This window comes from Phocoena phocoena, chromosome 18 (assembly GCF_963924675.1).
Source record: "Phocoena phocoena chromosome 18, mPhoPho1.1, whole genome shotgun sequence".
NCBI classification, from domain to species: Eukaryota; Metazoa; Chordata; class Mammalia; order Artiodactyla; family Phocoenidae; genus Phocoena; species Phocoena phocoena.
Window position 1 is genome coordinate 11,295,278 of NC_089236.1, and position 27,797 is coordinate 11,323,074.

Consider the following 27,797-nt stretch of genomic DNA (forward strand, 5'->3'; position numbering starts at 1 on the left):
TCATTTGTATCAAATGTAACCACTCTGATGGTGGATGGTGATATGGGAAAGAGGATGGGTTGGGGGAGGGGGGGTATCTGGGTCATCTCTGTATCTTCTGTTCATGTTTGCTGTGAACCTAAAACTGCTCTTAAAAATCGCCTATAAAAAGAATGAAAGGAGGAGGTCCCCTCACCACAAAAAAGTATATCTAAACAGAATGTCATCTTAGTTGAGAACTGAGAGATGATTAGGACGTAGCTAGGTGAAAGAAAATGAAAAATAGAAGAATAAAATTCTGGGCTGAGGGAATAGTGTAGTGCAAAAGCCTGGAGGGAAGAGATAGCAAGACATGTTGCTGGAGAGCTCTTTTCACTCAGCCAACAGCTATTTCAGTGCATGTTGTGTGCCACCCACATAGAGGCAGGCAAGGGCCATCCCTTCATGGCAAGGGTCATGCCATGGAGGGGTTTGTAAGCTGTGCTAAGGGTACAGGGCTGTAGTTGAAGAGGTTTGGCATAATCTGCAGAGTGACAAATGGATATCTGGGGCTGCAGACTGGAAGCGAGATACCGATCTGAAGTTTCAGAATCCTTTTGAAGAGAATGGTGTCGTAGAGCAACCAATAGTGGCTATGAGGATGGAAGAAGTGTACAAATTTGAGGTATCTTTTGGAAATTAAATCTATAGAATTGCTGATAGATTGGACGGTAAGAGGAGGAAGAAGGTACTTTGATTTCTGGCTTTAATAGCTGGATGATTTATAGTATAAGCGTAGTTTACTTAGAACAATACAGAAGGAAGGGCATGAATTTGGTGAGAGATATTTTTACTTTCGGTTACACTGAATTTGTAGCACCTATGAAAGTTCCAAGTGGAAATGTTAAATTGACATCTTAGAATTTGTATGTCCAGCTCCAAAGAGACAGCTAATATGGAGATTTAAATTCAAGAGTTCTCAGTTTTTGCATGAGGTAAATGGGGGATAAGGATCCAGGTGTGATGCTCAGGGAGAGTGTGTGGAGTGAGTGGAAACAAGCGGCCAGACTCTCGCTGCTGTTTCTGCCGGGAATCCTCTTTCCCCACATCTTCACGTGATTGGCTCTTCCCATCATTGAGGAATCAGCTTAAATGTCACACTCTCAGAGAGGCTCCCCTGACCATCTTATTGTGTTATCAGACTTCCATTACATGACTCTACTTTAACATACAATAACATTGTCTCAAAATCTTTTCTTGGTTTACATGTCTTCCCGCTAAAATGTACTTCCCTTCAGAACTCGTGTCTTATTCTCTGTCTTATTTGCTGATATATCCCTGGTTTCTGGAATAATAATGCCTAGTACCTATTTTGCAATCACAAATATTTGTTGAAGGAATGAAGAAAAGAATGTTGAGTAGAATGTTTGAGAAGGAATGAATAGTCAACAAGAGGATTTGTAAGTCAGGATTAAAGGCACCACTGGAGTCAGTGACAAGAGGGACATGTTGATTTCATTCAAATTTATACTGGTGAATGAATACCTACGTGCTAAAGATGCTGGGTATAGACCCAGGCACTGCTCTAATAGAGCTTTCAGTCCAGTGGGAACAACAGTGTTAGGTTAAGTAATTACTGATGTAATAAATGTGCCAAAAGGCAGATAGAGGATGGGAGCAGATAACTGAGGGAAGTAGGGAGAGTAGCTCGGATGTTTTCAGGTGAGAAGTGAGCGGGAGTGAGTATAGACAGTAAGTACTTACAACTATAAGAAGGTTGGCCAAGAAGGGGAAAGGGTGGTTGCTGGTGGTGGATAGGGTTTTAATTTGAGGGGGAGGAGGGAAGTAGAAGGAAGGATTTGAGTACTTTAAAATGCTGATGGAAAGAAGCCAATACGGTGGGAAAGAAAGAAGAAAAGTTTCTACTCAATTAAAAGAGTACAGTCTCTGAGAGGGGTGAGGCAGAGGGACAGGGGTTAGCCTTTTGTGGATGAGTACTGAGAAAGGATGCAGGCAATTAAATTGGTGGCAGGATTCAGAGAGTTTTTGTAATGATGCCTTCTATTTTCTCTATAAAGTGGCAGTTAGGGCCATTTTCTGAGAATGAAGGAAATTTGGGGAGGTAAGTGTTATACTTGAGAAGAGTAGAAAATATTGAAAATAGCCAGTGTAGAGAAACTGGGGAGTGAAATGACTAAGGAAACACAGGAGACTTGCCAGTGTTTGGGGGACCGGATGGAGGATGCTGTCTTTGCTATTGTAGTGTTTTCCCCAGTAGTCCACAGGACAAAGACGATGGGCATTGCTTTAATACATTCACTTCTCTAACTTGAGTGAAAATAATCTCTTCTCTGAGCACCAACCCCTCCACATCCCTAATCCGGATTAGGTGCCTTCCCATGTTCTCAAACCACCTTCCATTTTCCCCTGTTTTATACTTACCATAGTGTTAGTGCCTGTTTATTTGTGGTGTATTTTTTATGGCTATTTCCACAGTGCCTATTATAATGTGGAGCATGTGTGTATTATTTGTAACAAGTTTAAATACCAGTTCTCCTAATGATAAACTATTAGATTCTAGGCATGTAACATAATCTCCCTCTGACATTGTTTCACATCTTACCTAGTTTCTCTGAAGGTTGGATGTAATATATGACATTTATTACAACTACAGTAATATAGACACTTTAAAAATGGAAGATTATTTTGGGCTTCCCTGGTGGCACAGTGGTTGAGAGTCCGCCTGCTGATGCAGGGGACACGGGTTCGTGCCCCGGTCCGGGAGGATCCCACATGCCGCGGAGCGGCTGGGCCCGTGAGCCATGGCCGCTGGGCCTGCGCGTCCGGAGCCTGTGCTCTGCAATGGGAGAGGCCACAACAGTGAGGGGCCCGCGTACTGCAAAAAAAAGAAAAAAAAAAAGAAGGTTATTTTGTTAGTTTTTCTTACTACATACAGTATATATTCAGAATTTTGCCGACTCCTATCTTTAGTTTGGTCCATTTCCTTTCAATTTAGACCTTTCTCTTTCATAAATTTGAACTGGGAGTTCCAGATTAAAAAAAAAATCATATTGAGATAGTTCGGATGTAGTTACAGTAAAGACACATTACTCAGTTTATCTGGCTTCTATTTGTTGATGCCGACTCTATACTAGGCACAAATTAGATTCTTTATATACACTTTTATCCCATTTGCATGGACATACAACATGTTTCTTAACTTCTTCTGATAGTGTAAAATGAAACATACAAAGTATTTTCTCTTGGTTGTTAGAATATGTCTTTAATTTTCCTTGTGGGAATGAAGATAAAAATCTTTAAGTGGAAATTGTTATAAATGTTTATCCTACTTAACAGCTACACTCGTGAATATAATTCATCAATCATAGCCGGAGAAAGCAATTGCGCAGTTGTCTACAATTAACGACAAAAACAGTTGATGAATGTGCGGCTGAATTAAAGTACTCCCGAGGACAGGCTGACGTTATAAACTGGGTCACTTAAAGGAATCCGACAAAGGATCTTTATAATGAAAACAAAGCAAGGTTAATGGGATGTAAAATTGCCTATAATATCTTGGCAATAATAATTGGATTTTAAATTATTAAAATATGAATTGAACTATAAAGCAAATAAGAAAGACTTCCAAATTATAGAACTTGAGTGATCTTTTGAAATAAATTAATCATTTGCCTAAAATAAACCTCTATCACTCTTTTGGAAGCCTATAGGATATAATTAATGAATATTCATAACAAGCTGGAATGTATTCTTGTTTAGCACTGAATTTGACCTATGATTCACAAGATTCCAATTTTTTGTTTTGTTCTTTAAAATAAGGAAAAATATGTAACCTTGCATTTCTTATGTTTTGAAGAAGAGAAGCACATCGTATTCAAGTTTAATTACTTAGTGATTATATGGCCCAAATTTGAATATCCTCGTTAATTTAACAAATGCTATTCAGTAATTAAACCAATAAGCTTTGGTTTGCTTGAGTTTGTTTCATGTCCTTGATTTGGCAAAAACTGTGTTAAAAAAAAAAAGCACCTTTTAACACTGTAAGAAACTTTTCTTGGAGTTGAGAATCTGATTTAAAGTTGAACCAAGAAATCCTGGAAACTCCTGGAAAACAGAAGTTCCTCTATATTTTTTCATGTAGTACCTAATTTATTCTTTTTTCATACTACTATGTTATTCATTTTACACATGTAGTAAGTTATTAAACATATTGAGGTTTGCAAACGAGGTAAAAAAAAATCTGTGCATTTACAAAATTAATTGTATAGATCTTAAACAGTATTGCTAATTTATAGACTTAACTTTAGACATTGGTGATAAATAATATATTTACCTGAAACTAAGAGAAACAAATCCCATTTAATAATGGCTAGATTTCAAGTAAAAGTATTTCAAAATTAGTAATCATGTATTTTATTTGAATTGCATTTTTAACCATGTTTAAGATATATCTGCATATGTATATATATTGAGTTTTTTTTTCCTTCTGAGAACAACTTTAAATATACTTTCCTTCCAGGCACTATTATTTTAGCTTTGGTGAGAGTTAAGTAATATTTCATAAAACACTTATAGTTCTTTGTATTAAAAAAAACAAAAAAGGGAAAGGTACCCTGTTTTTGGCATAATCATTTCTGTGCCATATTTCTTCCTGTTTCTTATTTCTTAGAGACATAAAGTTTTGTTTTTGTTGTTGTCCTTAGCTTACATATTGCAAGCAAATGCCAGCCTAGATTCAAATGATACGTCTTTATTAGAAAACTTCGATTTAGTTTCTGTGCCCATTCTGACACAACCAGGATCACTTGGTAACAGAGGAGACTAGAGTTGGCCTTTGCATTTGTGGCTGGTATGTTGTTTAAAAAACAGACACAGGGAGAAGTGAACTACCTGGTTACAGGAGAGTCAATGCTGCCATGAAGATATAGTGTGTGTGGTCAGTCCAAGGATACACTAAAGGTGAGAGGTAAAAGAATAGAATGAGCAAGCCAGAGTACGGTCATGGGCTGAGCCATTAGTTTTAGTCTAGGAACTCTTCCCAAGGTGCCCAGGGAATTGAAGCATTGATTATAGGCGGATTAGTTTCCATGTTCGTAAAATGAGAACACACAGACAATTTATCTCTCTCAGTTGCTGTGTACAGACGAACATGTGAAAAAACAGAATACTTAATTTTATAACATGGCTGTTATGAAGAGTCACAGTCCAAGCTGGACAAGGATTAAGAAAAAGTTGTTATTTTCTAATTACCAAAAGTAGTGTAATACCTGTACAGGTATTCCTGAAGTTCTTAATACCTATGTAAATAATTATAATACATACAGAAAAACAAAGCAAAACTGAATACGTATAGAATACTCATTATATACTTTTAGCAATGATACAAATACATTTTACATCTGGTCTTCATCTCAAAGTAATTTGTAATTGAGAAGTTAGGTTTTACATGCACAAAAAATTAAACAGTTCAAAGTGTCACAGACAGTATATAACTAAGTGCAAAAAATTGATATAAAAATTGCATTGACTTAAGAAGAAGGACCTATTTCAGTGGACAGTAATGATTGGGGAAGGCTTCTTTTAGGAGACAGAACCGAAACAAGTATAGGCACACTGCGTGGGATCAAAAAAAGAAAAAAAAAAAAAAATCAACCCTAGCTTTTTTTGTGAAAATTAAGATTTAAAACAACAGAAAATGCTTTTATGTTCTTTATTATCTAATAAAGCAAATATGGGCATAATTCTATGTTAAAAGTTATAATCTGTCTTTGAGCTCTATATATTACTCTTTTTCTGAGTTCTATATTATTAATATTAAAAAAATTATAAATGTTTCCAGATTTTTAAATAGTCTATTAAACAACTCTAGCACAGGAAGAAATTGAAATTTGCTGATACAGCCAGCCTCTTCCTTGCAGTGTCACTAGAAACTCTATGCCTAATTCTTTTAAGGTTTTGAGGCCGGAGGAAGTGACACTGAGGTATTACATCTGCTCCTACACTGTGTGGCCACTTTACTTCCAATCAGGGTCTGTTTTCTTGACTAAATAAATCAGGATCTAAAATTTAAGCTGTAATCTTACAGCTTGGGCATGCACTGTTTCTTCCAGTTTATAGGATATCTGAGACAGTGCACACCCATTTTCTAATCAGAAAACTAAAACTCAGACACAAGGAAAATTTATTTGTCCAAGTTTATAACACTAATAAGAGACAGAACTTAAATATAAACTAGTTCTGCCTTCTGTCCCCTCGCTCATCTAGAGATGATGAAAGACTAATTTGTCTGACCTCTCATATTGCCTTTCCTATTGACATTTTTTTTCTTTCAGTCAAATTACAGGAATTATTTATATTTAAAATTCAGGATCTCAGGGTTTCAGGTCGATGACAAGCAATTTAAATTATAACAAACTGCATACAATTAGAAACTTCCTAGAAAATCCGAACTTGCTACAATGATATCTGTCCCATTTGGAAGAGAATACTTTGTTTTGTCTCCTGACTTCTTTCCTGTATCCATGACAACTCTGTTTTAGGACAGGAATGAATATAATTGAACAAATTGTTTTCTTTTTCTATTTCCTTTGAAAAATAAACTTACAGTAGAAGATGAAGACCACTTCATTTACTTCCTGTCTTGTACAGATGCTCTGAGGAAGAAAATGTTCCGTAATTCCCAAGTTATCTGATATTTTTATTTACCTCTTTTTTATGTGCTAAATGTATCATAGAATTTTATAGTGTTAATCTGCCTTAATCATTAAAGTTCTGTTTCTTCTTTGCCCCCCCTTCCCACATAACCTGCTCATGTATTCATTCAGTCATCTTTCCATTTAGTCATATGTTATTGGTGAGTCCATATTTCATGACATGTAAATGCAGATCATGGTGGAAACAGAGATAAATAGTGATTGTACCTCATTTAACGAACTTCACATTCTAAGAGAGAGAGACTTATTAAAAGGAAAAGAGAGGGGAAAAAATCCATAAGACAGTGTGATAAATATTATAACGCCCAGAACATTTGAGAAATTGGGAGATCTCTTACTCGTATTGAGAGGAGGGAATGACAAGAATTACAGGAAGAAGAAATGGCAGATGTAGAAATCCTGAAATAGCATGAGTCATTAAAAGAACTAGGAAGGTTTTTCTAGAACATAGAAAAAGTATGCTAAAAAGGCAGTAGATAAGGTTACAGAAGTAGACTGATATCTATATATAATGTTTGGCTATTATCCTGTCTATTAAAAGTAGCCATTGAGGGCTTCCCTGATGGCACAGTGGTTGAGAGTCCGCCTGCTGGTGCAGGGGACATGGGTTCGCGCCCCGGTCCAGGAAGATCCCACATGCCGTGGAGCCGCTGGGCCCGTGAGCCATGGCCACTGAGCCTGCGCGTCTGGAGCCTGTGCAAAAAAGTAGCCATTGAAGAAATTTAAGTGTAAATAACAGTAATGGCAAAGCGAAAAATGTATCAGAAGGATGGAAGATTTGAGGGATGCAGATAAATTAGGAGGCTATTGTAATTGGATGAGAGATGATTAAGGCTTGAATTAAAACAATGTTAAAGTAATGAACAAACATTAAAGTATATTATGGAGGTAAAATTGACAAGACTGGTGATTAATTTAGTGTAGGATGATCTTAAAGTCACATTTCAGCAGATTGAAAAGTGAAGAAAGCTGTATGGGTAACTCAGTGATCTGAGGTTATCTTCTGCTACAGAACATTCACATCCTACTTAGGATATACTCTTTGAGGCAACATGCATCTTATAAATGGTTTAGGCATGGTTTAGGCTTCTCCAGGGCCACATCTCCCCCCCTATAAATTGGTGTCTCAAGGAGTAGGAATGCCCTGGGGACATAGGCCTAAAACAGCAATGCTGTTAGGATTTTAAATCTTTAGCCAGGAATTAAGTATAGAACCTTGCCTGAAACTTTCATGCTAAGCCAAGATCCTTAAGAGAGGCTGACATGGTTCTAGTGGGCTCTCCTTGGTATCAAGAGAAATAAAAGCAAATACTTATCCAAGTTAGGTCTGTTGGACTCCTGATTAAGACCACAAATGAGGTAACAGTCAAAGAGTACTAAATATATGAGAATGAAAACCACTATGTATGAGAATCAACAAGGAAGAAAACAAAAAATTTAGATCCCCAGGGACTACCAAGATTAGAATTGTGAAATACAGGAAATAAAATAGCACAAAATTGAATGAATACGAAGAGACCATCAAAATGAAGAGGAAGATTTGGAAAATCAAAAATTATAGAATTTAAAAATACAATTTGGAAAAAACTCCATGTATTAATGATTCTTCAGATTAGACAAAGATAAAGGGAACCAGTGACTTGGAACATACATTTTGAAATTTTTCCCAGAATGCAGAAAGAGAAAGAAATGAAAAATGAAGTGATGTTAAGAGGTATGGAGGTAAACTAAGAAAGTTTAGTTTACAAATCATCAGAATTGAAAAAGGAAAAAAATACAGAGTAGGGGAGATGGAATATTTTAAAAGATGATTGTTGTGAATTTTTAAGAACTGATTGAAAATAAGAATACAGTGACACAGAAGTCACAGTGGACCTCAAGTAGGCTAAATAAAAAGAAACCCATACTAGATACATGGTACTGAAACTGGACAATGCCCAAAATGAAGAGACGAAAGCACCCAGAAAGAAAGAACTGATCATCTACCAAAAGGGAAAATTAGAATAACAGCAACAGGGACTTCCCTGGTGGCACAGTGGTTAAGAATCTGCCTGCCAATGCAGGGGACATGGGTTCTAGCCCTGGTCTGGGAGGGTCCCACATACCGCGGAGCAACTAAGCCCATGTGCCACAACTACTGAACCTGCGCTCTAGAGCCCGTGAGCCACAACTGCTGAGCCCGTGTGCTGCAACTACTGAAGCTTGCATGCCTTAAGCCTGGGCTCTGCAGCAAGAGAAGCCACAGCAATGAGAAGCCCGCCCACTGCAGTGAAGAGTAGCCCCTGCTTGCCACAACTAGAGAAGCCTGCGCACAGCAACAAAGACCCAACGCAGCCAAAAACAAAGAAAGAAAGAAAGAATAACAGCAACAAAGAAAGCTAGAAGAAAGTAACATAATACTTTCAATGTGTGAAAAAAAAATTCTCAATAATTGTATATGCAACAAAAATATTTTCAAAAATTATTGGTGGGTGTGACGATAGAGTAATTTTGTGACATTTTAACTCACTCCGGTCCCAACCTTTGCTCCCCATTTCAAAGGAAGCCATAAAAATGCAGCACACATTATAAGCACTGTACCAGAGGGAGCATAATAGACCTCATTAGCAAAGAATGTAAATCACTTACTTGTTGTGATCTGTCTGGTGACTCCCTGGAAGAATGGCTTAAAAGGTTTGTTTTATTTTACCTAACCTGGAAGTGGCCCGGAGTGAAAAAACAAACAAACAAACTGATTTCCTGAGGGCATTTGTTGAAGACATTTATAGGCTAATATCTTAGACCTCACTGCCACTGCCTGAGGTGATAGATTAACAGTTGAGGCAAATGATAGACACACCAAAAAGCTTGGGAGGAGCAGCTGGGGAGTGAAATGTACACAAGGGCTTTGAAAAGCTCTGACATATTGCTGGAAATGTAAAAGGCCTTGCACACGCTTAAGGTTGTGTTCATGCTCTGGAAAGACCTGAGAAGGCCCCAAACTCTCATCTTTTGCTGATGCTGGGACTCTATGGAAGCAGGAAGTAAATGCAAAGGTAGAGTTGAAACCTGCCTGGCTGAGTGTTCAAGGGCTGTCCAAACACACACACGGCTGCTTGAGAAATTCTGGGAGATTTTTTTGGATTCAGGCATTTAAAGAAATCTCTGTCTAATCATTAGCTGACACTAACATAATGAAACAGAGACTTCAGTGACCACACATGACAAGGAATACACACTTAACAAAATTATTTTAGAAAAGTCAACTCAAGTTTCCTCAGAGGTCCAGATGTAGGAATGAGGAGGGAGACCCACGTCTTCACCTAGGATTATGTATTTCCTGAGCAATTACAGCAGGCAGATCAGGAATTGAGTGAAGGTGCTGGAAAGAGAATGGTTAAAGTGTGGACTGGGGGGGATCCTTCCTTGGGGGGGAAGGAGATAAATCTGAGCAGTGGTTGAAGGACTAAGAGAAGAGAGGGACCAAAGAAGTGGAAGTTGGAAGTGAGCTTATTTTTGCCTGGGGCCAGAGAGGGACGAGTGAAGGGGAGAGAAAGCACTTAGGCTAGGAGATTGTGACCAGAGAGTAGATTGTTGGTATAAAGATTTACGATGTGAAGCTGATTATGGCCAGTGAGGTGATTTCCTGAAGTGAGGTAGAATTGAAGATTCTAAAGGAATCTTAGATTTAGGGATTTTTGGTTCCCCGTTAAAAGGTCAGAGAATTGTGAGGTACTGTGGTGAATGGTTTCCCATGTGGCTAATGAGGTCACCCAGAATGACAATAAGTCAGATAAGAAGATGCATGGAAATAAAACATCATATATTAGTTGCTATATGACTCATAAGGGTCAGAGGTAGGAGGACAGACTTTTGGACAATTGATGCAATTTCTCTGGTGTGTCTGAGGCATGAGTCTCCCCCACTCCACCCCCTCCTCTGCCACCATGCCTATTGGCTTTGCCCATCCACTTGTTCTGTTCCTGAGAATAGTACCTATTAACCAGCCAGACACTGAGTCCCTCCTTTCCAGCTGTCTTCTGTTAATCTATTTAAATGTAATCTGCACTAATTTGCACATATTAGATTTTTTCCTGGCTTTCTTCAGCCTTCATGCACTAGACAAAGCCATTGAATGAAATACTCTAATCTCTCACATCTCTTTTCACTTTTGAAGACTATCTATAAGATATAGACCAATGATGTCATCAAAAGTTAATATTTGGAGTTTAGTCTTTCTTTAACTTCTTTTATTTTTCCAGCTGCCTCAGTGATTAAATTTAAGACTATCCATATGATTGTTTGCCCTCCAACATTATTTACATAGGAGTTTGAGCCTTTTTTCCCCAACTATTGTGGTTTCTAGCAGATTTCCCTAACCGTTGTGTCTTTGAATAATTTATGTTGTCGTTAACTTTCATGCTGAAGACTAGACCATATTCCCATTGGAATGTGCCTGTGTCCCTCTTATGTGATTGAAGAGAATACAGCTACGTGTTTCCAAGTGATCTGTCTACCTGTCCTCCTGCTATGCAAGATTTTAGTGGTGCTTCCATGATACTGCCAGGAAGTTCCCGCTGGTCCTAGAGTGACAGTCATAATTTAACCAAAATCTCATCGTGGAGTAACAAAATCTGTGTCAGAACACACATGGATTTTGGAAAGATTTCTACTGAGAACTATCTTGAATTGAGTGCAGCTTGGAACTCATTTCAAGGTAGTTCCATCTTAGAATTAAGAATCTGAGCATTTAAGTGAATTTTAGGTGTCAGTCCTATTGTCTGTATTAATTAAAGAAAGAATCCAGTCTATAGATTTCCTAACATATGGTCATCCAGTTTTGTGTGAAAATTTGCTTCCATGGCAGTGAATTTTGTTGTTCTAGCCATTTAAAAAAGTGTCAAAAATCCTTGGTTTTTAGTGCATTAAATAACTTAATTGAATTAACTGAATCATTTGTTCACAAGGCACACTATATTTAAGAGGCATTGCTGTAAAAATATAATAGCGTATTTCTTAATTATATTATTTAGCTTTATCTAAAATTTATGCATAGTTAATACTTGCAATACTGAAATTTGGTTATTGAAAAAAATTGGATTAAACAAAGCTATTAAGAATAATAATTCCAAAGGTGTTTTTCTTTTCAGATTGCTATGCCATGCTATGAAGGACCATATAGTTCGTGTTGCAAATGAAGCTGAGTTTATTTTGAATAGACAGAGAGCTGAGGATGTACATAAACATGCAGAGTTCGAGGTAAGGTTTGGGGATTGAGTTAAATTCTGCTTTTCTGTTATAAGTCAGTTGTCACCAATGGTAACCTTACATAAGGTTTTTTTTTTTTTTTTAAGAGAAGAATTTCACTGAAGTCATTTCAGTAGTTTTTAAAAGCTTTAGTAAATGTCAAATACAGGGCACTTATTTCTTTTTACCTCATTTACAACATGAAGAGACCCGTCCTGCCCTGTTCCTAACCAGTTGGTGGACTGAAGTTGTTCTGACTTATTCTTAAAGGCAAATACAATTTTATAATGCAATTCCTTTAGTAATTTTTCAGCATAGTTTACACACCATTAGATATGGGTGTTACAATGGTTATATGGAGAAACAGTTTTACCATTCAGTAATTTATTATTTAATAATGTATCTATCTTTATTTAGAGTGGGCAAAGATTATTTTAGTTCATATTTTATATTTATAATTATATTTTAGTGACAAATGAAGCAATGCCATTATATATGATATAAATGTAGATCTGTATGTATCGATCTATATATGGAAATGTAATAGTTGAAAAATCCTCATAAGTACAATTAACTATCATTTGAGTAAAGAACAAATAGCTGTCATTTCTATTTTGTATGCAAAAACTAAAGGATGTTCCAGCACTATATATTACATACTAATAGTTTTTTAAGAACATTATTCTTATATTCCTAGCATGTCAATAATTATTTGACATTATTTGTATCATCCTAATTCAATAACATTGGTTTCAGAAATATTGAGGTGACCTAGTGTTTGGCTTAGGTTGGACTTCAGTGGTCTTGAAAATAATATATAACTCCACCAATTTATTCTCCTAATACGACACGCGAACAAGTGTGGTGTGGCTGGAAGCCAGAGCCCACGGTTTCAGTTTTTTTTTTTTTTTGGCGGTACGCGGGCCTCTCACTGTTGCGGCCTCTCCCGTTGCGGAGCACAGACTCCGGACGCGCAGGCTCAGCGGCCATGGCTCACGGGCCCAGACGCTCCGCGGCATGTGGGATCTTCCCGGACCGGGGCACGAACCCGTGTCCCCTGCATCGGCAGGCGGACTCCCAACCACTGCGCCACCAGGGAAGCCCCGGTTTCAGTTTTGATGAGGTTTTTATCTCAGTAAAGCAGCTCTCTTAGCCATGCAAGTTGATGTCCTAGGTCTAGTGATCTCTGACCTACCTAGGTAAAAAGCATGAGGCAGGGGGCTTCCCTGGTGGTGCAGTGGTTGAGAGTCTGCCGGTCGATGCAGGGGACGTGGGCTCGTGCCCCGGTCCGGGAAGATCCCACATGCCGTGGAGTGGCTGGGCCCGTGAGCCATGGACGCTGAGCCTGCACGTCCGGAGCCTGTGCTCCGCGACGGAAGAGGCCACAACAGTGAGAGGCCCACGTACGGCAAAAAAAAAAAACAAAAACATGAGGCAGAAAAATAGCTGTTGTCACTTTAAAACCCATAACCTCTGCTTTATTTGTCAGATGAGACAGCACACACTTGTCATATGGGATTACACAACCTTATTTTGCAAAAAACAAACATTTTAAACTCTGGTAAAAGTCCATTGACAAGTGTTTGTCAAAATGAAGTTTTGTATCGCTTCAACCGTAAATAGCATCTGATATTTATAACATTGGGTATCATGCTGTAATTTGGATGACAAGAAAAGATTGAGTTCTTTGAATATAATATGTTTAGGTATAAGATATGTCAGAACTCTAGACAAAATAAGAATATTCAATTAACTTTTGACTTCTGTTAGTAAATAAGGCTTAGATTATTAACTGAATTCCCTGCAGAATCAGTTTTGAGTTGATCATATATCTACTAAGAAAATCAGGATATTTTGTGGGAATATAAGCAGATCAATATTTGTCATGTGAAAGCATTTAAAATAGATTTTCAAGCAGCTAGATATTAGTTACAAGCTCTAACATATATTTAACCAAGGTGATGTTAAGCTAAGGGAGGTGTTTCTCGACCTTTTTCTTTGTTGCTCCCCACAAGGAAAATTGTTAAATAGTTGTCATCCTAATCAGCCCCCACCTTGATTTATTGTATTATCATCAATATGCTGCATATCTGTTTGTGTACCGTATATGCATCTGTGCTTTATACATTAAAAGAGTAAGGTTTTTTTCACGCAACCCTAATACCAGTTTTTACCCCCTCGGGGATGAATGAGATCACTCTTGTTGATGATGCATGGCTAAGAGAGGTGTAGAGGCTATGAAGGGGATATGAAGACTCAGCGTTTTTAGATTGTGTACACATAAAATAAATTACTAATGTAAACCTAATTTTGAGAGTATTGTCATTGTTACTTAACGAATGTGCATTGTTTTTTAACCGAGATGTTTCGATTTGTTCTTTTTAGGTTAAAGCTGTATTAGTAAATGAATTGATTACGTGTACGTTTGTGCGTGTGTGGTTTACCAAACTTATATCACTTTTAAATTGTAAAAGATTTTGTAAAAGTCATAATGTTTTATACTAGGACTTTTTGAGGAATTTCTGTATCTCTCATATAGGCCTGTAATTAAGAGAAAAAATGTATTTAATTTGAGATGGGTACTTCACAGTTAATTTTTTTTGGTTAACCACTGTAATTGTTAAGGAAGAAAAATGAAAATTTAATTTTACTCTCCAAAGAGCTAATGAAATATTAACCTCATTATGGAGGCAGATCATTGTACTAATTGGTGATTCCCTGTACAAAAAGATAAATTGGAAAATGAATTAATCCTTCTTAGGTTACTGTAGGGTTATTTCTCTGGAAGAGATGACTTGTGGTAGTAGTCTGTATCAATAGATAATTGAAAGGAATATGTTCAGATACCTTACATGAAAGATTTTTACTTTGTAATGATGAATGTGAACTCATTATATGTATTTTTTTAGATGTACAAAACTTTTTTTGTAGTTATATGACTTGTATTACATACATGATAATGTTAAAATCTGCAGTCACTCTACCCTATACAAAAATTATTATACAAAACAAATCAAACTTATGGTTAAAGAGATATTCATGTTCATGTTTGTATTGAGCCTTTTTTTTTTTTTGCGGTACGTGGGCCTCTCGCTGTTGTGGCCTCTCCCGTTGCGGAGCACAGGCTCCGGACGCACAGGCTCAGGCGGCCATGACTCACGGGCCCAGCCGCTCCGTGACATGTGGGATCTTCCCGGACCGGGGCACAAACCCGTGTCTCCTGCATCGGCAGGCGGACTCTCAACCACTGCGCCATCAGGGAAGCCCTGTATTGAGCCTTTTTGATACACAATGAGATTGATTACCTGTGTTGCTAATACCAATGAACTTGAATACAGATAGCTGACAGGACAACTGATTATTAGGGAAGATAAGATTAAGGTAGTAGTTATCATGAGAAACTTTGAATACATTAGATTCTAGAGCTAGGAGACACTGTAGAGAAAATGTTGTTTTAGCCCTTCATTTTACAAATGTAAAACTTAATACAGTGAAAAAAACAGAATTCGCATAAAGTGTGAAATTAAATCCAGGTCTAAATTCCTAAACTACTGCTTTCTCTTCTACACCACATTGCCATTTACAAAATGGAACACTATATATTAAGTGGCAAGTTTTTGATCTATATATAATTATCAGGAACGTAACTCTTATTTTAAGTGAGATATATACTATATAGGTTAAAATAATAAGTAGGTTTACATTTTTAATAAATCATTTTGTTTTTAAAATGCTTATTTTTGGAATATGTTAAAATCAGAATTTCAGAATTGGAAGGAACCTTAAAAGTCATTAATTACTTGATTATATTACTTAATAATATTCAAATTACTTTACATATACTTTATGTATAAACACGAAGAAAGAACATATTTTTACCAGTTTGAAAGGTGATTATATATGTGTGTGTGTGTGTGTATATTTTAGAATAAACTTTCAAAAGATTACATTATCTGAGTTTTTTAAATTGAATCGGTAATTATTACCCTATAACTCAAGGTTAAATATCATTTCTTTCTTACACACGGTAGTGGTTTATTATCATGCACTGTTTGTATTTCTTTGTAGTCGCAGTGTGCCCAATACGCTGCTGATAGAAGAGAGGAAGAAAAGATGTGTGACCATCTCATTAGTGCTGCGAAACATAGGGACCACGTGACTGCAAATCAGCTGAAACAGAAGATCCTTAACATTCTCACAAATAAGCATGGTGCTTGGGGAGCAGTTTCTCATAGGTGAGTTATAAAAAACTAGAAGTAAACAGTAACTCATAGGTTAATTATAGTAGTTATAAGTAAAAAAAAAACTATAAACTTAAAAGTTCCTTACAAAATATGGTTTTAAAGTGTAAAAAATGGCTTAATTTTTCTCCTGAAATCTTTAGTAATGACTCTTGAGAATGGTTTAAAAGAAAATCTAAACTTTTAAAAGTAATCTAGTGGAAATTTTTTCTAATTCATAATAATATGTAACATAATACAAAATTTGTTTAGGCAAGTATTTTAGACTACCATCTCTCATATATAACATGGGTGTTAGTTGTAAGAAGTGACTTGTTTTTAATCTTTTAGAGCCAACTCTTCAAATTATTAAATTTATATCATTCTTAATTTTTTTATGCACAAGTAATAATTAAGCATTCACTATGGAGAAGTAATACATTCTTTTAAAATTTTTTCTTCTATATTTCTCTATGGAGTCTTTCTTAGGAAAGGTTTCATCTCAAATTAGGGTATTTATGGTATTATAATAGAAACAAAACCAAAATTGGTTGTTTTTGCATTACAAGTGTTTTTCTTCCTGAAGTTTCGTGAGCATAAAATTGTTTCGTTTTGTTTTGTTGTCCTCTGCACAGTGCCTTCTAGAAACATAGTAGTGAAGCAGGTCACTATATTTAGATTGCTAATGTTCTTCATTTGTATGTCTTCATTTTATCTTATCTCATTGACTGTTTTTATTAAGTCTCTGTCTGGCAGAGTTTAGGGATTGGGTAAATGTGGACAAGACACTAAGAAAAATTCTGGTAGAAGTGATTCTGTTAGTTAGAGAAGAACATCTAGAATATGGCCAGGATAGTATTTGACAGACTGTCCTGGGGTCTCAAGTATAAGATAGATTTAAGAAAACTTTATTATTTGAATTTAAAGTAAAATTATAACATAATGTCTTTAAAAATAGTTAACACTCTCCTTAAAAAACTAAAAATAGAACTACCCCATGACCCAGCAATCCCATTACTGGGCATATACCTGGAGAAAAGCATAATTCAAAAAGAGTTATGTACCACAATGTTCATTGCAGCACTATTTACAATAGCCAGGACATGGAAGCAACCTATGTGTCCAATGACAGATGAAGAAACAAAATTGAGTTATTTGTAGTGAGGTGGATGGACCTAGAGTCTGTCATACAGAGTGAAGTAAATCAGAAAGAGAAAAACAAATACCGTATGCTAACACATATATATGGAATCTTAAAAAAAAAAAGGTTCTCAAGAACCTAGGGGCAGGACAGGAATAAAGATGCAGACGTAGAGAACGATGGACTTCAGGACATGGAGAGAGGGAAGGGTAAGCTGGGACGAAGTGAGAGAGTGACATGAACATATATACACTACCAAATGTAAGATAGATAGCTGTTGGGAAGCTGCTGCATAGCACAGGGAGATCAGCTCAGTGCTTTGTGATCACCTAGAGGGGTGGGATAGGGAGAGTTGGAGGGAGATGCAAGAGGAAGGGAATATGGGGATTATATGTATATGTATAGCTGATTCACTTTGTGATACAGCAGGAACTAACACACCATTGTAAAGCAATTATACTCCAATAAAGATGTTTAAAAAAAGTAGTGGGGGCTTTTCTGGTGGCGCAGTGGTTGAGAGTCTGCTTGCCGATGCAAGGGACACGGGTTCGTGCCCTGGTCCGGGAGGATCCCACATGCCGCGGAGCGGCGGATCCCATGAGCCATGGCCGCTGAGCCTGCGCGTCCAGAGCCTGTGCTCCACGATGGGAGAGGCCACAGCAGTGAGAGGCCCGCGTATCGCAAAAAAAAAAAAAAAATAATGAACACTCAATATTTGTTTCTTATAATAATAGCAATACCACCACATCTAACATTTATTAAATATTTATTGTGTGCTAGGCACCATACTAAGAACATTACATGGGTTATTTTGTTTAACATTCAGAACATCTCTATTAAGGTTGATACTGAAATTTTTTTTCATATTACAATGAAGAAATTGAAGATTTTAGAGGTTAAGTGAAACTTAGATAGTATCACACAACTTGTACAAATAGAAGCAGAGTGTGTCAATCAGGGTTCTCCAGAGAAACAGAAAAGAACCAATAAGATATATGTCAGACATAGATATAGATAAGATATAGCTATGGATATGAATATGGATATGGGAATAGATATATATAGATTTATTTTAAAGAATTGGCTCACATGCTTATGGAACCTGGCAAGTCTGAAATCTGTAGGGTGGGCTGGCAGGCTGGAAGCGTAGGCAGGATTTCTTTCTTGGGGCAGAAATCCTTCTTCTCCAAGAAGCCTCAGTCTTTTCTCTGAAGACCTTCAACTGATTAGATGAGCCTCACCCACATTATTGAGAATAATATCCTTTACTTAAAGTCAACTGATTATAGATGTTAATCACATCTACAAAATACCTTCACAGCGACATCTAGACTAGTATTTGATGAAACAGCTGAGCACATAGCCTAGCGAAGTTGACGCAGAATTTAACCTTAAGACAGCACAATAGCACGAGCATTTTGCCCTAGCTATAGACCTTGTCTCTCTTTTTGTGTCATCCGAATTGGATTTATCTACTCAGTTATATACAGTGAGGACTATAACATTATATTGCTAATAATTCAACTGGTATAATATAGGATATTACCTTAAATGTATAAAGCTGTACATGGTTTGGTTTTAATATTTCACCAGATAATTAAAATACAGCTAAAAGACAGAGACTTCCGTAGTGACAGCCATGTGGTAATGTGTCGAATGCATCCTCTGCTCAGCTTTCCCTTTATGGTAGCTCATTAGATAGACGGGAAGACTGGCAACAGGACCCCTCAGAAGAACAGGTATCCTTTGTCCTTTTCTGCACATTAACTCCCAGTGCTGATTAACTGAAAAACACACAATCTGTCTATTATCATCCTTTACTAAGTGGGACACTGAACTCTAATCTTTCTTAGTATTTACTTAATAAGGCTCAGTTGTTGGACTGCTTCTCCTTTTTGTCTTATTCACTCTCTAGGCAATTTTATCTAGTCTCATGGCTTAAAAAAATACCAATATGTTAGTAACTCCCAAATTCTCCAGGTCTCTCTCCCTTATGTCCAGACATGTATATCTTCCTACTTGGTATCTTCCATTCAGATATCTAGTTGTCATCTCACACTAACGATGATAGAACTGAGCTCCTGAGATTTTCTCCCAAACCAGTTCCTCTTGCAATCATCTCCTTCTTAGACATAGAGAACCCCAGTCTTGCAGTTGCCCAGGCCATAACTGTTGCTCTTATCCTTAACTACTCTTCACACCTCCCATATTGAGCCCTTCAGCAAATCTTATTGATTCTGCCATAAAAAAAATCTAGCATTTGACTGCTTTTCACCATTATCTTTGGTATTGCCTTGATCCACGACACCATCATTTCTCACTTGACTTATTGCAGCATTACTTTCAACAGTCTTCCTGCTTCTGCCCTTGTCCTCCTAAAGTCCATTCTCAGCATAGCAGTGTGGGTGATTCTTACTAAAATGTAGAACCCTTTGCTCCTCTGCTCAGGAACCTCCAGAATTATACTGTGCAAGAAGGTAACCACTAGTCAGATGTGGCTATACAAATTTACTTAATAAAAAAATTAATTTAATTTAAAATTTAGTGCCATAGCTGCACTAACCACATCCAAGTACTCAATAGCTGCATATGTCTCGTGGTTCCCATATTAGACACCACAGAACATTTCTATCATTGCACAAAATTCTACTGGACAGTGCTACTCCAGAGACTTCCCATGTCACTGAAAGAAAAAACCTGCAAGGACAAAGAAATGTAGAATGGTCAGAGAAGTCCATTCTGATGAGGAACCATTTGAACAAAGAGCTGTCTGAGCATTTCAAGCAGAGAGAACAGCATACAAAAGAAGGAAGTGCTTGGCCTGTGCATCAAGTAGTCAGAGGCCAGTATGGCTGCAATGGAGCGAGCCATGGGGAGGGAAGGTACTGTCATCTGGCCTCATTAGCTCTTTGACCTGCTTCTCCTACTACTCTCCCCTTGTACTTTTTGTCAGTCACTGTAGCTTCCTGCTGTTCTTCAAGTTTGCAGGATATGCTTGCTCTGTTTGGAATGCTTTCTTACAAAAAACCCATGTGGCTAGCTAGCTCTCCTGCTTTGTTCCAGCTTTAATTCAAATGTACTTTCTCAAAAAAGTCTTCTGTAGCCACCCTGTCTAAAATTCTCCTTCTTCCTCCAAATATTTAGTACTACATTCCTCTGCTTTATTTTTCCTTTTTCAAAATTTTATTACTAGCATACCGTATATTTTACTTATTTAGCAGTTGTGTTGTTTGGTTTACCACTAGAATGCAAGCTCTGTAATGGAAGGGATTTTTATCTCTTCTGTCCACAGTGTTATCCCTAGCACCTAGAATAATGCCTGATGCACAGCAGGTGCTAAATAAATGTTTGTTGAATAAATTAATAAATGAATGCTTGGTATATATCCTTTGATACAGTGACGCTACTGGTAATGGAATGGAAAAACAACTTAGTCTATTGTCTGTGACACTTTTTTATTTTAAATGGAATAATTTTATTAAATGACAAAAAGTACTTACCCCTGCATGAAATGACCGCTCAAGCTCATCTAGAAAACAGGATGAACAGTTCCTACTTCATTGGGTTATTTTAATGGTAAAATGAAATGTTATGTGCAAAATGCTTAGCACAACGTATGGCACGTAGTAGATGTCGTATTTGTTAGTCACTTTTTATGTTCGGCAGCTCTTTACAAAGAGCCTTTTCTTAAAAGACTTAATTTTTTTAGAGTAGCTTTAGGATTAAAACAAAATTGAGGGCTTCCCTGGTGGCACAGGGGTTGAGAGTCCGCCTGCCGATGCAGGGGACACGGGTTCGTGCCCCGGTCCGGGAAGATCCCACATGCCGCAGAGTGGCTGGGCCCGTGAGCCATGGCTGCTGAGCCTGTGCGTTCAGAGCCTGTGCTCCGTAACGGGAGAGGCCACAACAGTGACAGGCCCGTGTACCAAAAAAAAAAAAAAAAAAAAACAAAATTGAGTGAAAGGTACAGAGATTTCCCATATACCCCCTCCCCCACACATGCGGAGTTTCCCCGCATCAATGTCTCCCACCGGAACGGTTCGTTAGGGATGAATCATAATCACCCAAAAGTGTAATCACTCAAAGTTCATAGTCCATCTTAAGGTTCACTCTTGGTTTTGTATATTCTGTGGATTTAGACAAATGTCTGATGACATATATCCATCATTATAATATCATACAGGGTAGTTTCACTGTCCTAAAAATCCTCTTTGCTCTGCGTATTAATCTTTCCTCTCACCCCATCCCTGGCAATCACTGATCTTTTTATTGTCTCCATAGTTTACCTTTGCCAGAATGTCATATAGTTGGAGTCATATAGTATGTATCCCCTTCAGATTAGTTTCTTTCACGTAGTCATGTGCCAGTTTCTTCATGGCTTGTTAGCTCATTTCTTTTAGTGCTGCATAATATGCTAGTGTCTGGATGTATCACAGTTTATCCATTCACCTACTGAGAGGCTTCTTGGTTGCTTCCACATTTTGGCAGTAACGAACAAAGCTGCTGTAAACATCCATATGCAGGTTTCTGTGTGGACATAAGTTTTCAACTCCTTTGGGTAGATACCAAGGAGCGCAACTGCTGGCTTATATGGTAAGAGTATGTTTATTTTATGAGAAACCACCAAACTGTCTTCAAGGTGGCTGCAAGGTTTTGCATTCCCACCAGCAGTGAATGAGAGTTGCTGTTGTTCCACATCCTCACCAACATTTGCTGTTATTGGGGTTCCAGATTTGGGGCATTCTCGTAGGTGTGTTGTGGTATCTAGTTGTTTTAATTTACATTTCCCACAATGTGGAATATATTTGCTATGCTTATATCATCTGTATATCTTCTTTGGTAAGGTGTCTGTTAAGGTCTTTGGTCCATTTTTTAACCAGATTGGTGGTTTTCTTATTGTTGAGTTTTAAGTTTTCTTTAATAGTCCTTTATGTCAGCAGTCCCCAACCTTTGTGGCACCAGGGACCAGTGTCGTGAAAGACAATTTTTCCATGGAACCGGGGGTGGGGGCGGGGGGGGGATGGTTCAGGCAGTGATGCGAGTGACGGGGAGCTGCAGATGAAGCTTTCTCACTTGCCCACCACTCATCTCCTGCTGTGCGATCCCGTTCCTAACAGGCCGCAGACCAATACTGGTCCACAGCCTGGGGGTTGGGGACCCCTGCTTTATGTCATGTGTCTTTTGCACATATTTTCTCCCAAACTGTGTCTTGTCTCTTCATTCTCTTTACAGTGTCTTTTGTAGAGCAGAAGCTTTCAATTTTAATGCAGTCCAGCTTATCTGTTATTTCTTTCATGGATTATATCTTCAGTGTTCTAGATTTTCTCCTATGTTATCTCTAGGAGTTGCATTTTACATTTAGCTCAGTGATTCATTTTGAGTTAAGTTTTGTGAAGGGTGTAACATCTGTGTCTCGATTTATTTTTTTGCATGTGGATGTCCAGTCGTACCAAAACCATTTGTTAAAAAGACTGTCTTTGCTCTGTTGTATTGCCTTTGCTCCTTTGTCAAAGATCAGTTAACTATATTTATAGGAGTCTATTTCTGGGCTCTCTGTTCTGTTCCATTGACCTATTTATCTGTTCTTTCACCCATACCACATTGTCCTGGTTACTGTAGCTTTATAGTAGTTCTTGAAGTCAAGTAGCATTAGTCCTCCAGCTTTGTTCTTCTCCTTACAAAGAGTCTTTTAAAGTAGTTTCTCATGCCACTTAGTCACCCTCTAACTTGAAATATACAGTTATAATTTATTTATTTTATTCATTTAATGAACAGATAGCTCTTCAGCTCCTATATGTGATAGGATAGTGGTGAGCAAAACTGACTTGTTCCCTGCCCTAACATAACTAAAGTATAGTCTAGTAGAAGAGGCTGATGCTAAACAAATAATTATAGAAATAAAAGATGCTAATGACAAACTTTGGCAAATGCTAGGAAAGAAAATATAGGGTACTGTGAAAGAGAGAGTATAGCAGAGGATCTTTATTTTAGATTAGGGATTCAGGGAAGACTTTTGAAGAAGGTCGGTTTAAGCTGAGCGCTGAAGGGATGAGAAGGGGATCGTCAGCAAAGGGTAGGGTGTAGAACATTAAGGAGAGAAATATTACAAAGACTCAGAGTGTAGAAATAATAAAGTGAACAGAAAGGGGGCTAGTATGCCTAGAGCTTAGTGAGCAATGGGGATAGTGGCTTGAGATGAGTCTGGAGAACATATGAGCCAGATGATTTAAAGCCTTGTAGATCATGTTAAGGATTTGTGACTTTATCCTAAGTGGCATGGAACACAGTGAAGGGTTTTGAGTGGAAGAGTAACATGATCTGATTTATGTTTAGAAAGATTAGTCTGGCTGCTTTATGAAGACATATGCTGGAAGAAATAGGCAAGTACGGTCACCCAGTTTATAGCCGAGTTCACATGTCGCCCTTGCTATAGCATTTCCTGGGTTCTCTATCTTTCCTAAGCCTGCCTCCTCATATTTTGTTGTTATTGTCTGTATTGCAATTATCTATAATATATCACTTAATATTTTATAGCAATGTGATGTGCCTGTCTCTTCCAATAGACTTGTAGCTTCCTAAGTGGAGGGATTGAATAGTACTTATATTTACACCCTTGTTCTTAAATATATGTTAAATCTGAAGGAATTTCATCTCTATCATGTTCTACTTCCTGTTTTACAAAAAAATGCTTAATTTTAACATACAATTCTTTTTAATTTTATATTTTGACTCAATGATGCTGCTGGCTCTAACATATTTTAGCTTTTGAATTAATATGTTATTGATCTATATTTCTTCTCTGAGGAAAAACTAGAGTGTGATAGCTTTTTCTATTTTTTTTTTTTTTTTTTTTTTGCGGTACGCAGGCCTCTCACCGTTGTGGCCTCTCCCGTTGTGGAGCGCAGACTCAGCGACCATGGCTCACGGGCCTAGCCGCTCCGCGGCATGTGGGATCTTCCCCGACCGGGGCACGAACCCGTGTCCCCTGCATTGGCAGGCAGACTCAACCACTGCGCCACCAGGGAAGCCCTGATAGCTTTTTAAAAATGCATATTCAAGAATTAATTCTGTTACATAATACTTAGTATTTACAAACAGTTTTCCCTTATTTATTTTATGCTTTTGGATCATACTTCCTATGTCTTAAACTACATAATGCAAATTTTAAAATGGGCAAAGGACCTGAATAGACATTTTTCCAAAGAAGATATACAAATGGTTAACAGGTACATGAAAATGTGCTCAGCATCACTAATCATTAGGGAAATGCAAATCAAAGCCACAATGATGTATCATCTCACATCTGTCTGAATGGCTATCATCAAAATGATAAGAGATAACAAATGCTGGAGAGGACAGGTAGAAAAGAGAAACCTTGTTCAATGCTGGTGGCAATGTAAATTGGTGCAGTCACTATGGAAAATGCTATGGAGGTTGCTAAAAAAATTAAAAATAGAACTATCATATGATCCAGCAATTCCACTTCTGGGAATATATCTGGAGGAAACAAAAATACTATGTTTAAGAGATATTTGCACCACCATGTTCATAGCAGTACTATTTACAATTGTCAAGACGTGGAAACAACCTAAGTGTCCATCAATGGATGAATGGACAAAGAAGTTGTGGTATACACATATACAATGGACTATTATTCAGACATTACAAAACAAGGAAATCCTGCCATTTGCAATAATGTGGATGGACCTAATACTATGCTGAGTGAAATAAGTCAGACAGCGAAACACAAATACTGTTTGATCTCATTTGTATGTGAACCCAGAAAAAAAAGAAAAAAAACAAATTCATAGAGAAAGAGATCAGACTTGTGGTTACCAGAAACAGGGTTTGAGGGCAGAGGGAATTGGATGAAGGCAGTCAAAAAGTACAAACTTCCAGTTATAAGATAAATAAGTACTAGGAATGTAATGTACAATATGATGACTATGTTAAGACTGCTGTGTGGTATATGGGACAGTTAAGAGAGTAGATCCTAGGAGCTCTTGTCACAAGGAAAAGAAAAACTTTTTTTTCCATTTTCTTTTTTTTGCTTTTTGTATCTAAGATGATGCATGTTAATTCATTGTGGTACCATTTCATAATATATGTAAGTCAGGCTTCCCTGGTGGCGCAGTGGTTGAGAGTCCGCCTGCCGATGCAGGGGACGCGGGTTCGTGCCCCGGTCTGGGAAGATCCCACATGCCGCGGAGCGGCTGGGCCCGTGAGCCATGGCCGCTGAGCCTGCGCGTCCGGAGCCTGTGCTCCGCAACGGGAGAGGCCACAACAGTGAGAGGCCCGCGTACCGCAAAACAAAACAAAACAAAATCAAAAATATAATATATGCAAGTCAAATAATTATGCCATACACCTTGAACTTACACAGTGCTGTTTGTCAGTTATTGATATATCTCAATAAAACTGGGGGGGAAAAATACTTCATAAGCCATAACAACTTAAATTAAAATCAGGAGATTGTCAGAACTTCCCTGTTGGTCCAGTGGTTAAGACTCTGTGCTTCCATCGCAGGGGGCATGGGTTCGATCCCTGGTTGGGAACTAAGATCCCACACGCTGTGTGACTCAGCCAAACAGATTAAAAACAAAAAATGAGGATGTACTAGGCCCTTGAGTAAAAAATACCCACACAACACACGCGCACGCACACACGGTCGCAATCTTTAGTGTGCATTTTCATATAAGCATTACTATTGAGATTTTGTTTTCATTAGGATGTTGGTAGAAACTCATATTTATTTAGTGCAGCTATGTATCGGCAGTAACTTTGCTGTTACTTTGCATCTAATGCGTTATTTCCATTCTAACAACACTGTAAGATAGATATTATTTTTCCCATTTTGCAGCTAAGAAATGTGTCTCAAAGAGAAGTTGAATAGCTTTCCCAGTGTTACATAGCTAAATAGTAGGGACAGGATTTGAATCCAGATCTGCCTAACCCTAAAGCCCATGGTCATTCCAATGATGAAATTAATTACTAGTTATTAGTTATAAATATTATCGGTTGGAATAATGAAATAAAGAGAACTTAAACAGGAATAAGACTCAAACCTCTGAGGTTTTAGAAAATATTTTTAATGTTTTACAAGTTTAAGACCCGAACTGAATTAACACTGGAACTTCTACCCACAGAGGTCAAGATATCACCTGCAGTCTGAACCTAAGAGGGTTGATTGGCCGGAAAAACAAAAACAGACAGACAGACGTTCTCCATAGGAGATTAGCAGGATGCAATTCAAAGTTATTTAATATACAAAGAACCAGGAAAATCTTGACGTTTCTTAAGGAAAGACAGTTAACAGATACCAATTCCAATTCCCAGAGGTTGGAACTATCAGATAAAGATTTAAAAATAGCTGTTATGACCATCTTTCATGAAGTAAAGGTAAATATTATTTAAATGAATGGAATGATAGAAGATCTCAGCAGAGTAATAGAAAGTATAAAAAAGAACCAGATGAAAATGAAAAATATATCTGAATAAAAAGTAACTAAATAAAAATAAAAAATTTTAATGTAATATCTGAAATTTAAAAAATACACAGACTGGAAAAAGTATTTGCAAGTCACACATCTTACAAAGGACTTATAAAAGTATACAGGTATAAGTATCTATATTTATACAAGTATAAAATTATACAAAGGACTTACAAATATATATATATATATACACACACACATATATAGGTATATATGTGTATGTGTATGTATAAAGGACTTTCAGAACTTATTAAGAAGACTAACGTTGCAATAAAAAAGCGAGCAAACATTTGAACAGACACTTCACCACAGACAGTATACAGATGGCATAAGCATATGGAAAGATACTCAATATCCCCAGCTCTTAAGGAAATTAAAATTAAAACAACAATCATATACCACTACCATTAGAATGAATAAAATTAAAACAAAACAAAAACCTGGTACTGCAAGAGCTGGCAAAGATGTGAAGCAACTGGAGCTCTCATACATTGCTGGTGGAGATATAAAAGGTCCAGAATCTTTGGAAAGTGGTTTGGCGGTTTCTTATACAGTTTAACGTACACTTACCATATGACACAGCAATCCGCCTACTCCTAAGTATTTACCCCAAGAGAAATGAAGATTTACATTCACACAGAAACATGTACATGAATGTTTATAGCAGCTCTATTAATAATTGCCAACAATTGAAAACAGCCCAGGTGTTCTTCAGCTGATGAATGGATAAGGACCTGTGGCACATCCATATTCTGGAATGCTACTCGGCATTGATAAGGAATGGACTGTTGATAATGCAGCAATCTGAAGGCATCTCAGATGCTTTCTGCTGAATAAAAGAAGGCAGAACACATTGTTTAATTCCATTGATACATTCTGGAAAAAGCAAAACCTTAGGCAAATAAAACACATTGGTGGTTTCCAGGGGTTAACAGTGGGGGGAGGATTTGACTAGAAAGGGCTAACGTGAGGGAGCTTTGGGGGGCGATAATTAAACTATTCTGTATCTTGATTGTGGTAGTGG

General features: G+C 37.5%; 1 protein-coding gene across 4 annotated transcripts in view; it reads left to right on the forward strand.

Annotated features, from left to right (window-relative positions):
* NBEA (neurobeachin) overlaps nucleotides 1–27,797 on the forward strand; it is a 618,385-nt gene that overhangs the window by 309,185 nt on the left and 281,403 nt on the right. For all 4 annotated transcript variants that reach the window (XM_065896024.1, XM_065896027.1, XM_065896028.1 and 1 more), the window contains 2 exons: nucleotides 11,822–11,930; nucleotides 15,987–16,153. In XM_065896024.1, the coding sequence (XP_065752096.1) occupies nucleotides 11,822–11,930; nucleotides 15,987–16,153 (276 nt within the window). The remainder of the gene's footprint in view (nucleotides 1–11,821; nucleotides 11,931–15,986; nucleotides 16,154–27,797) is intronic.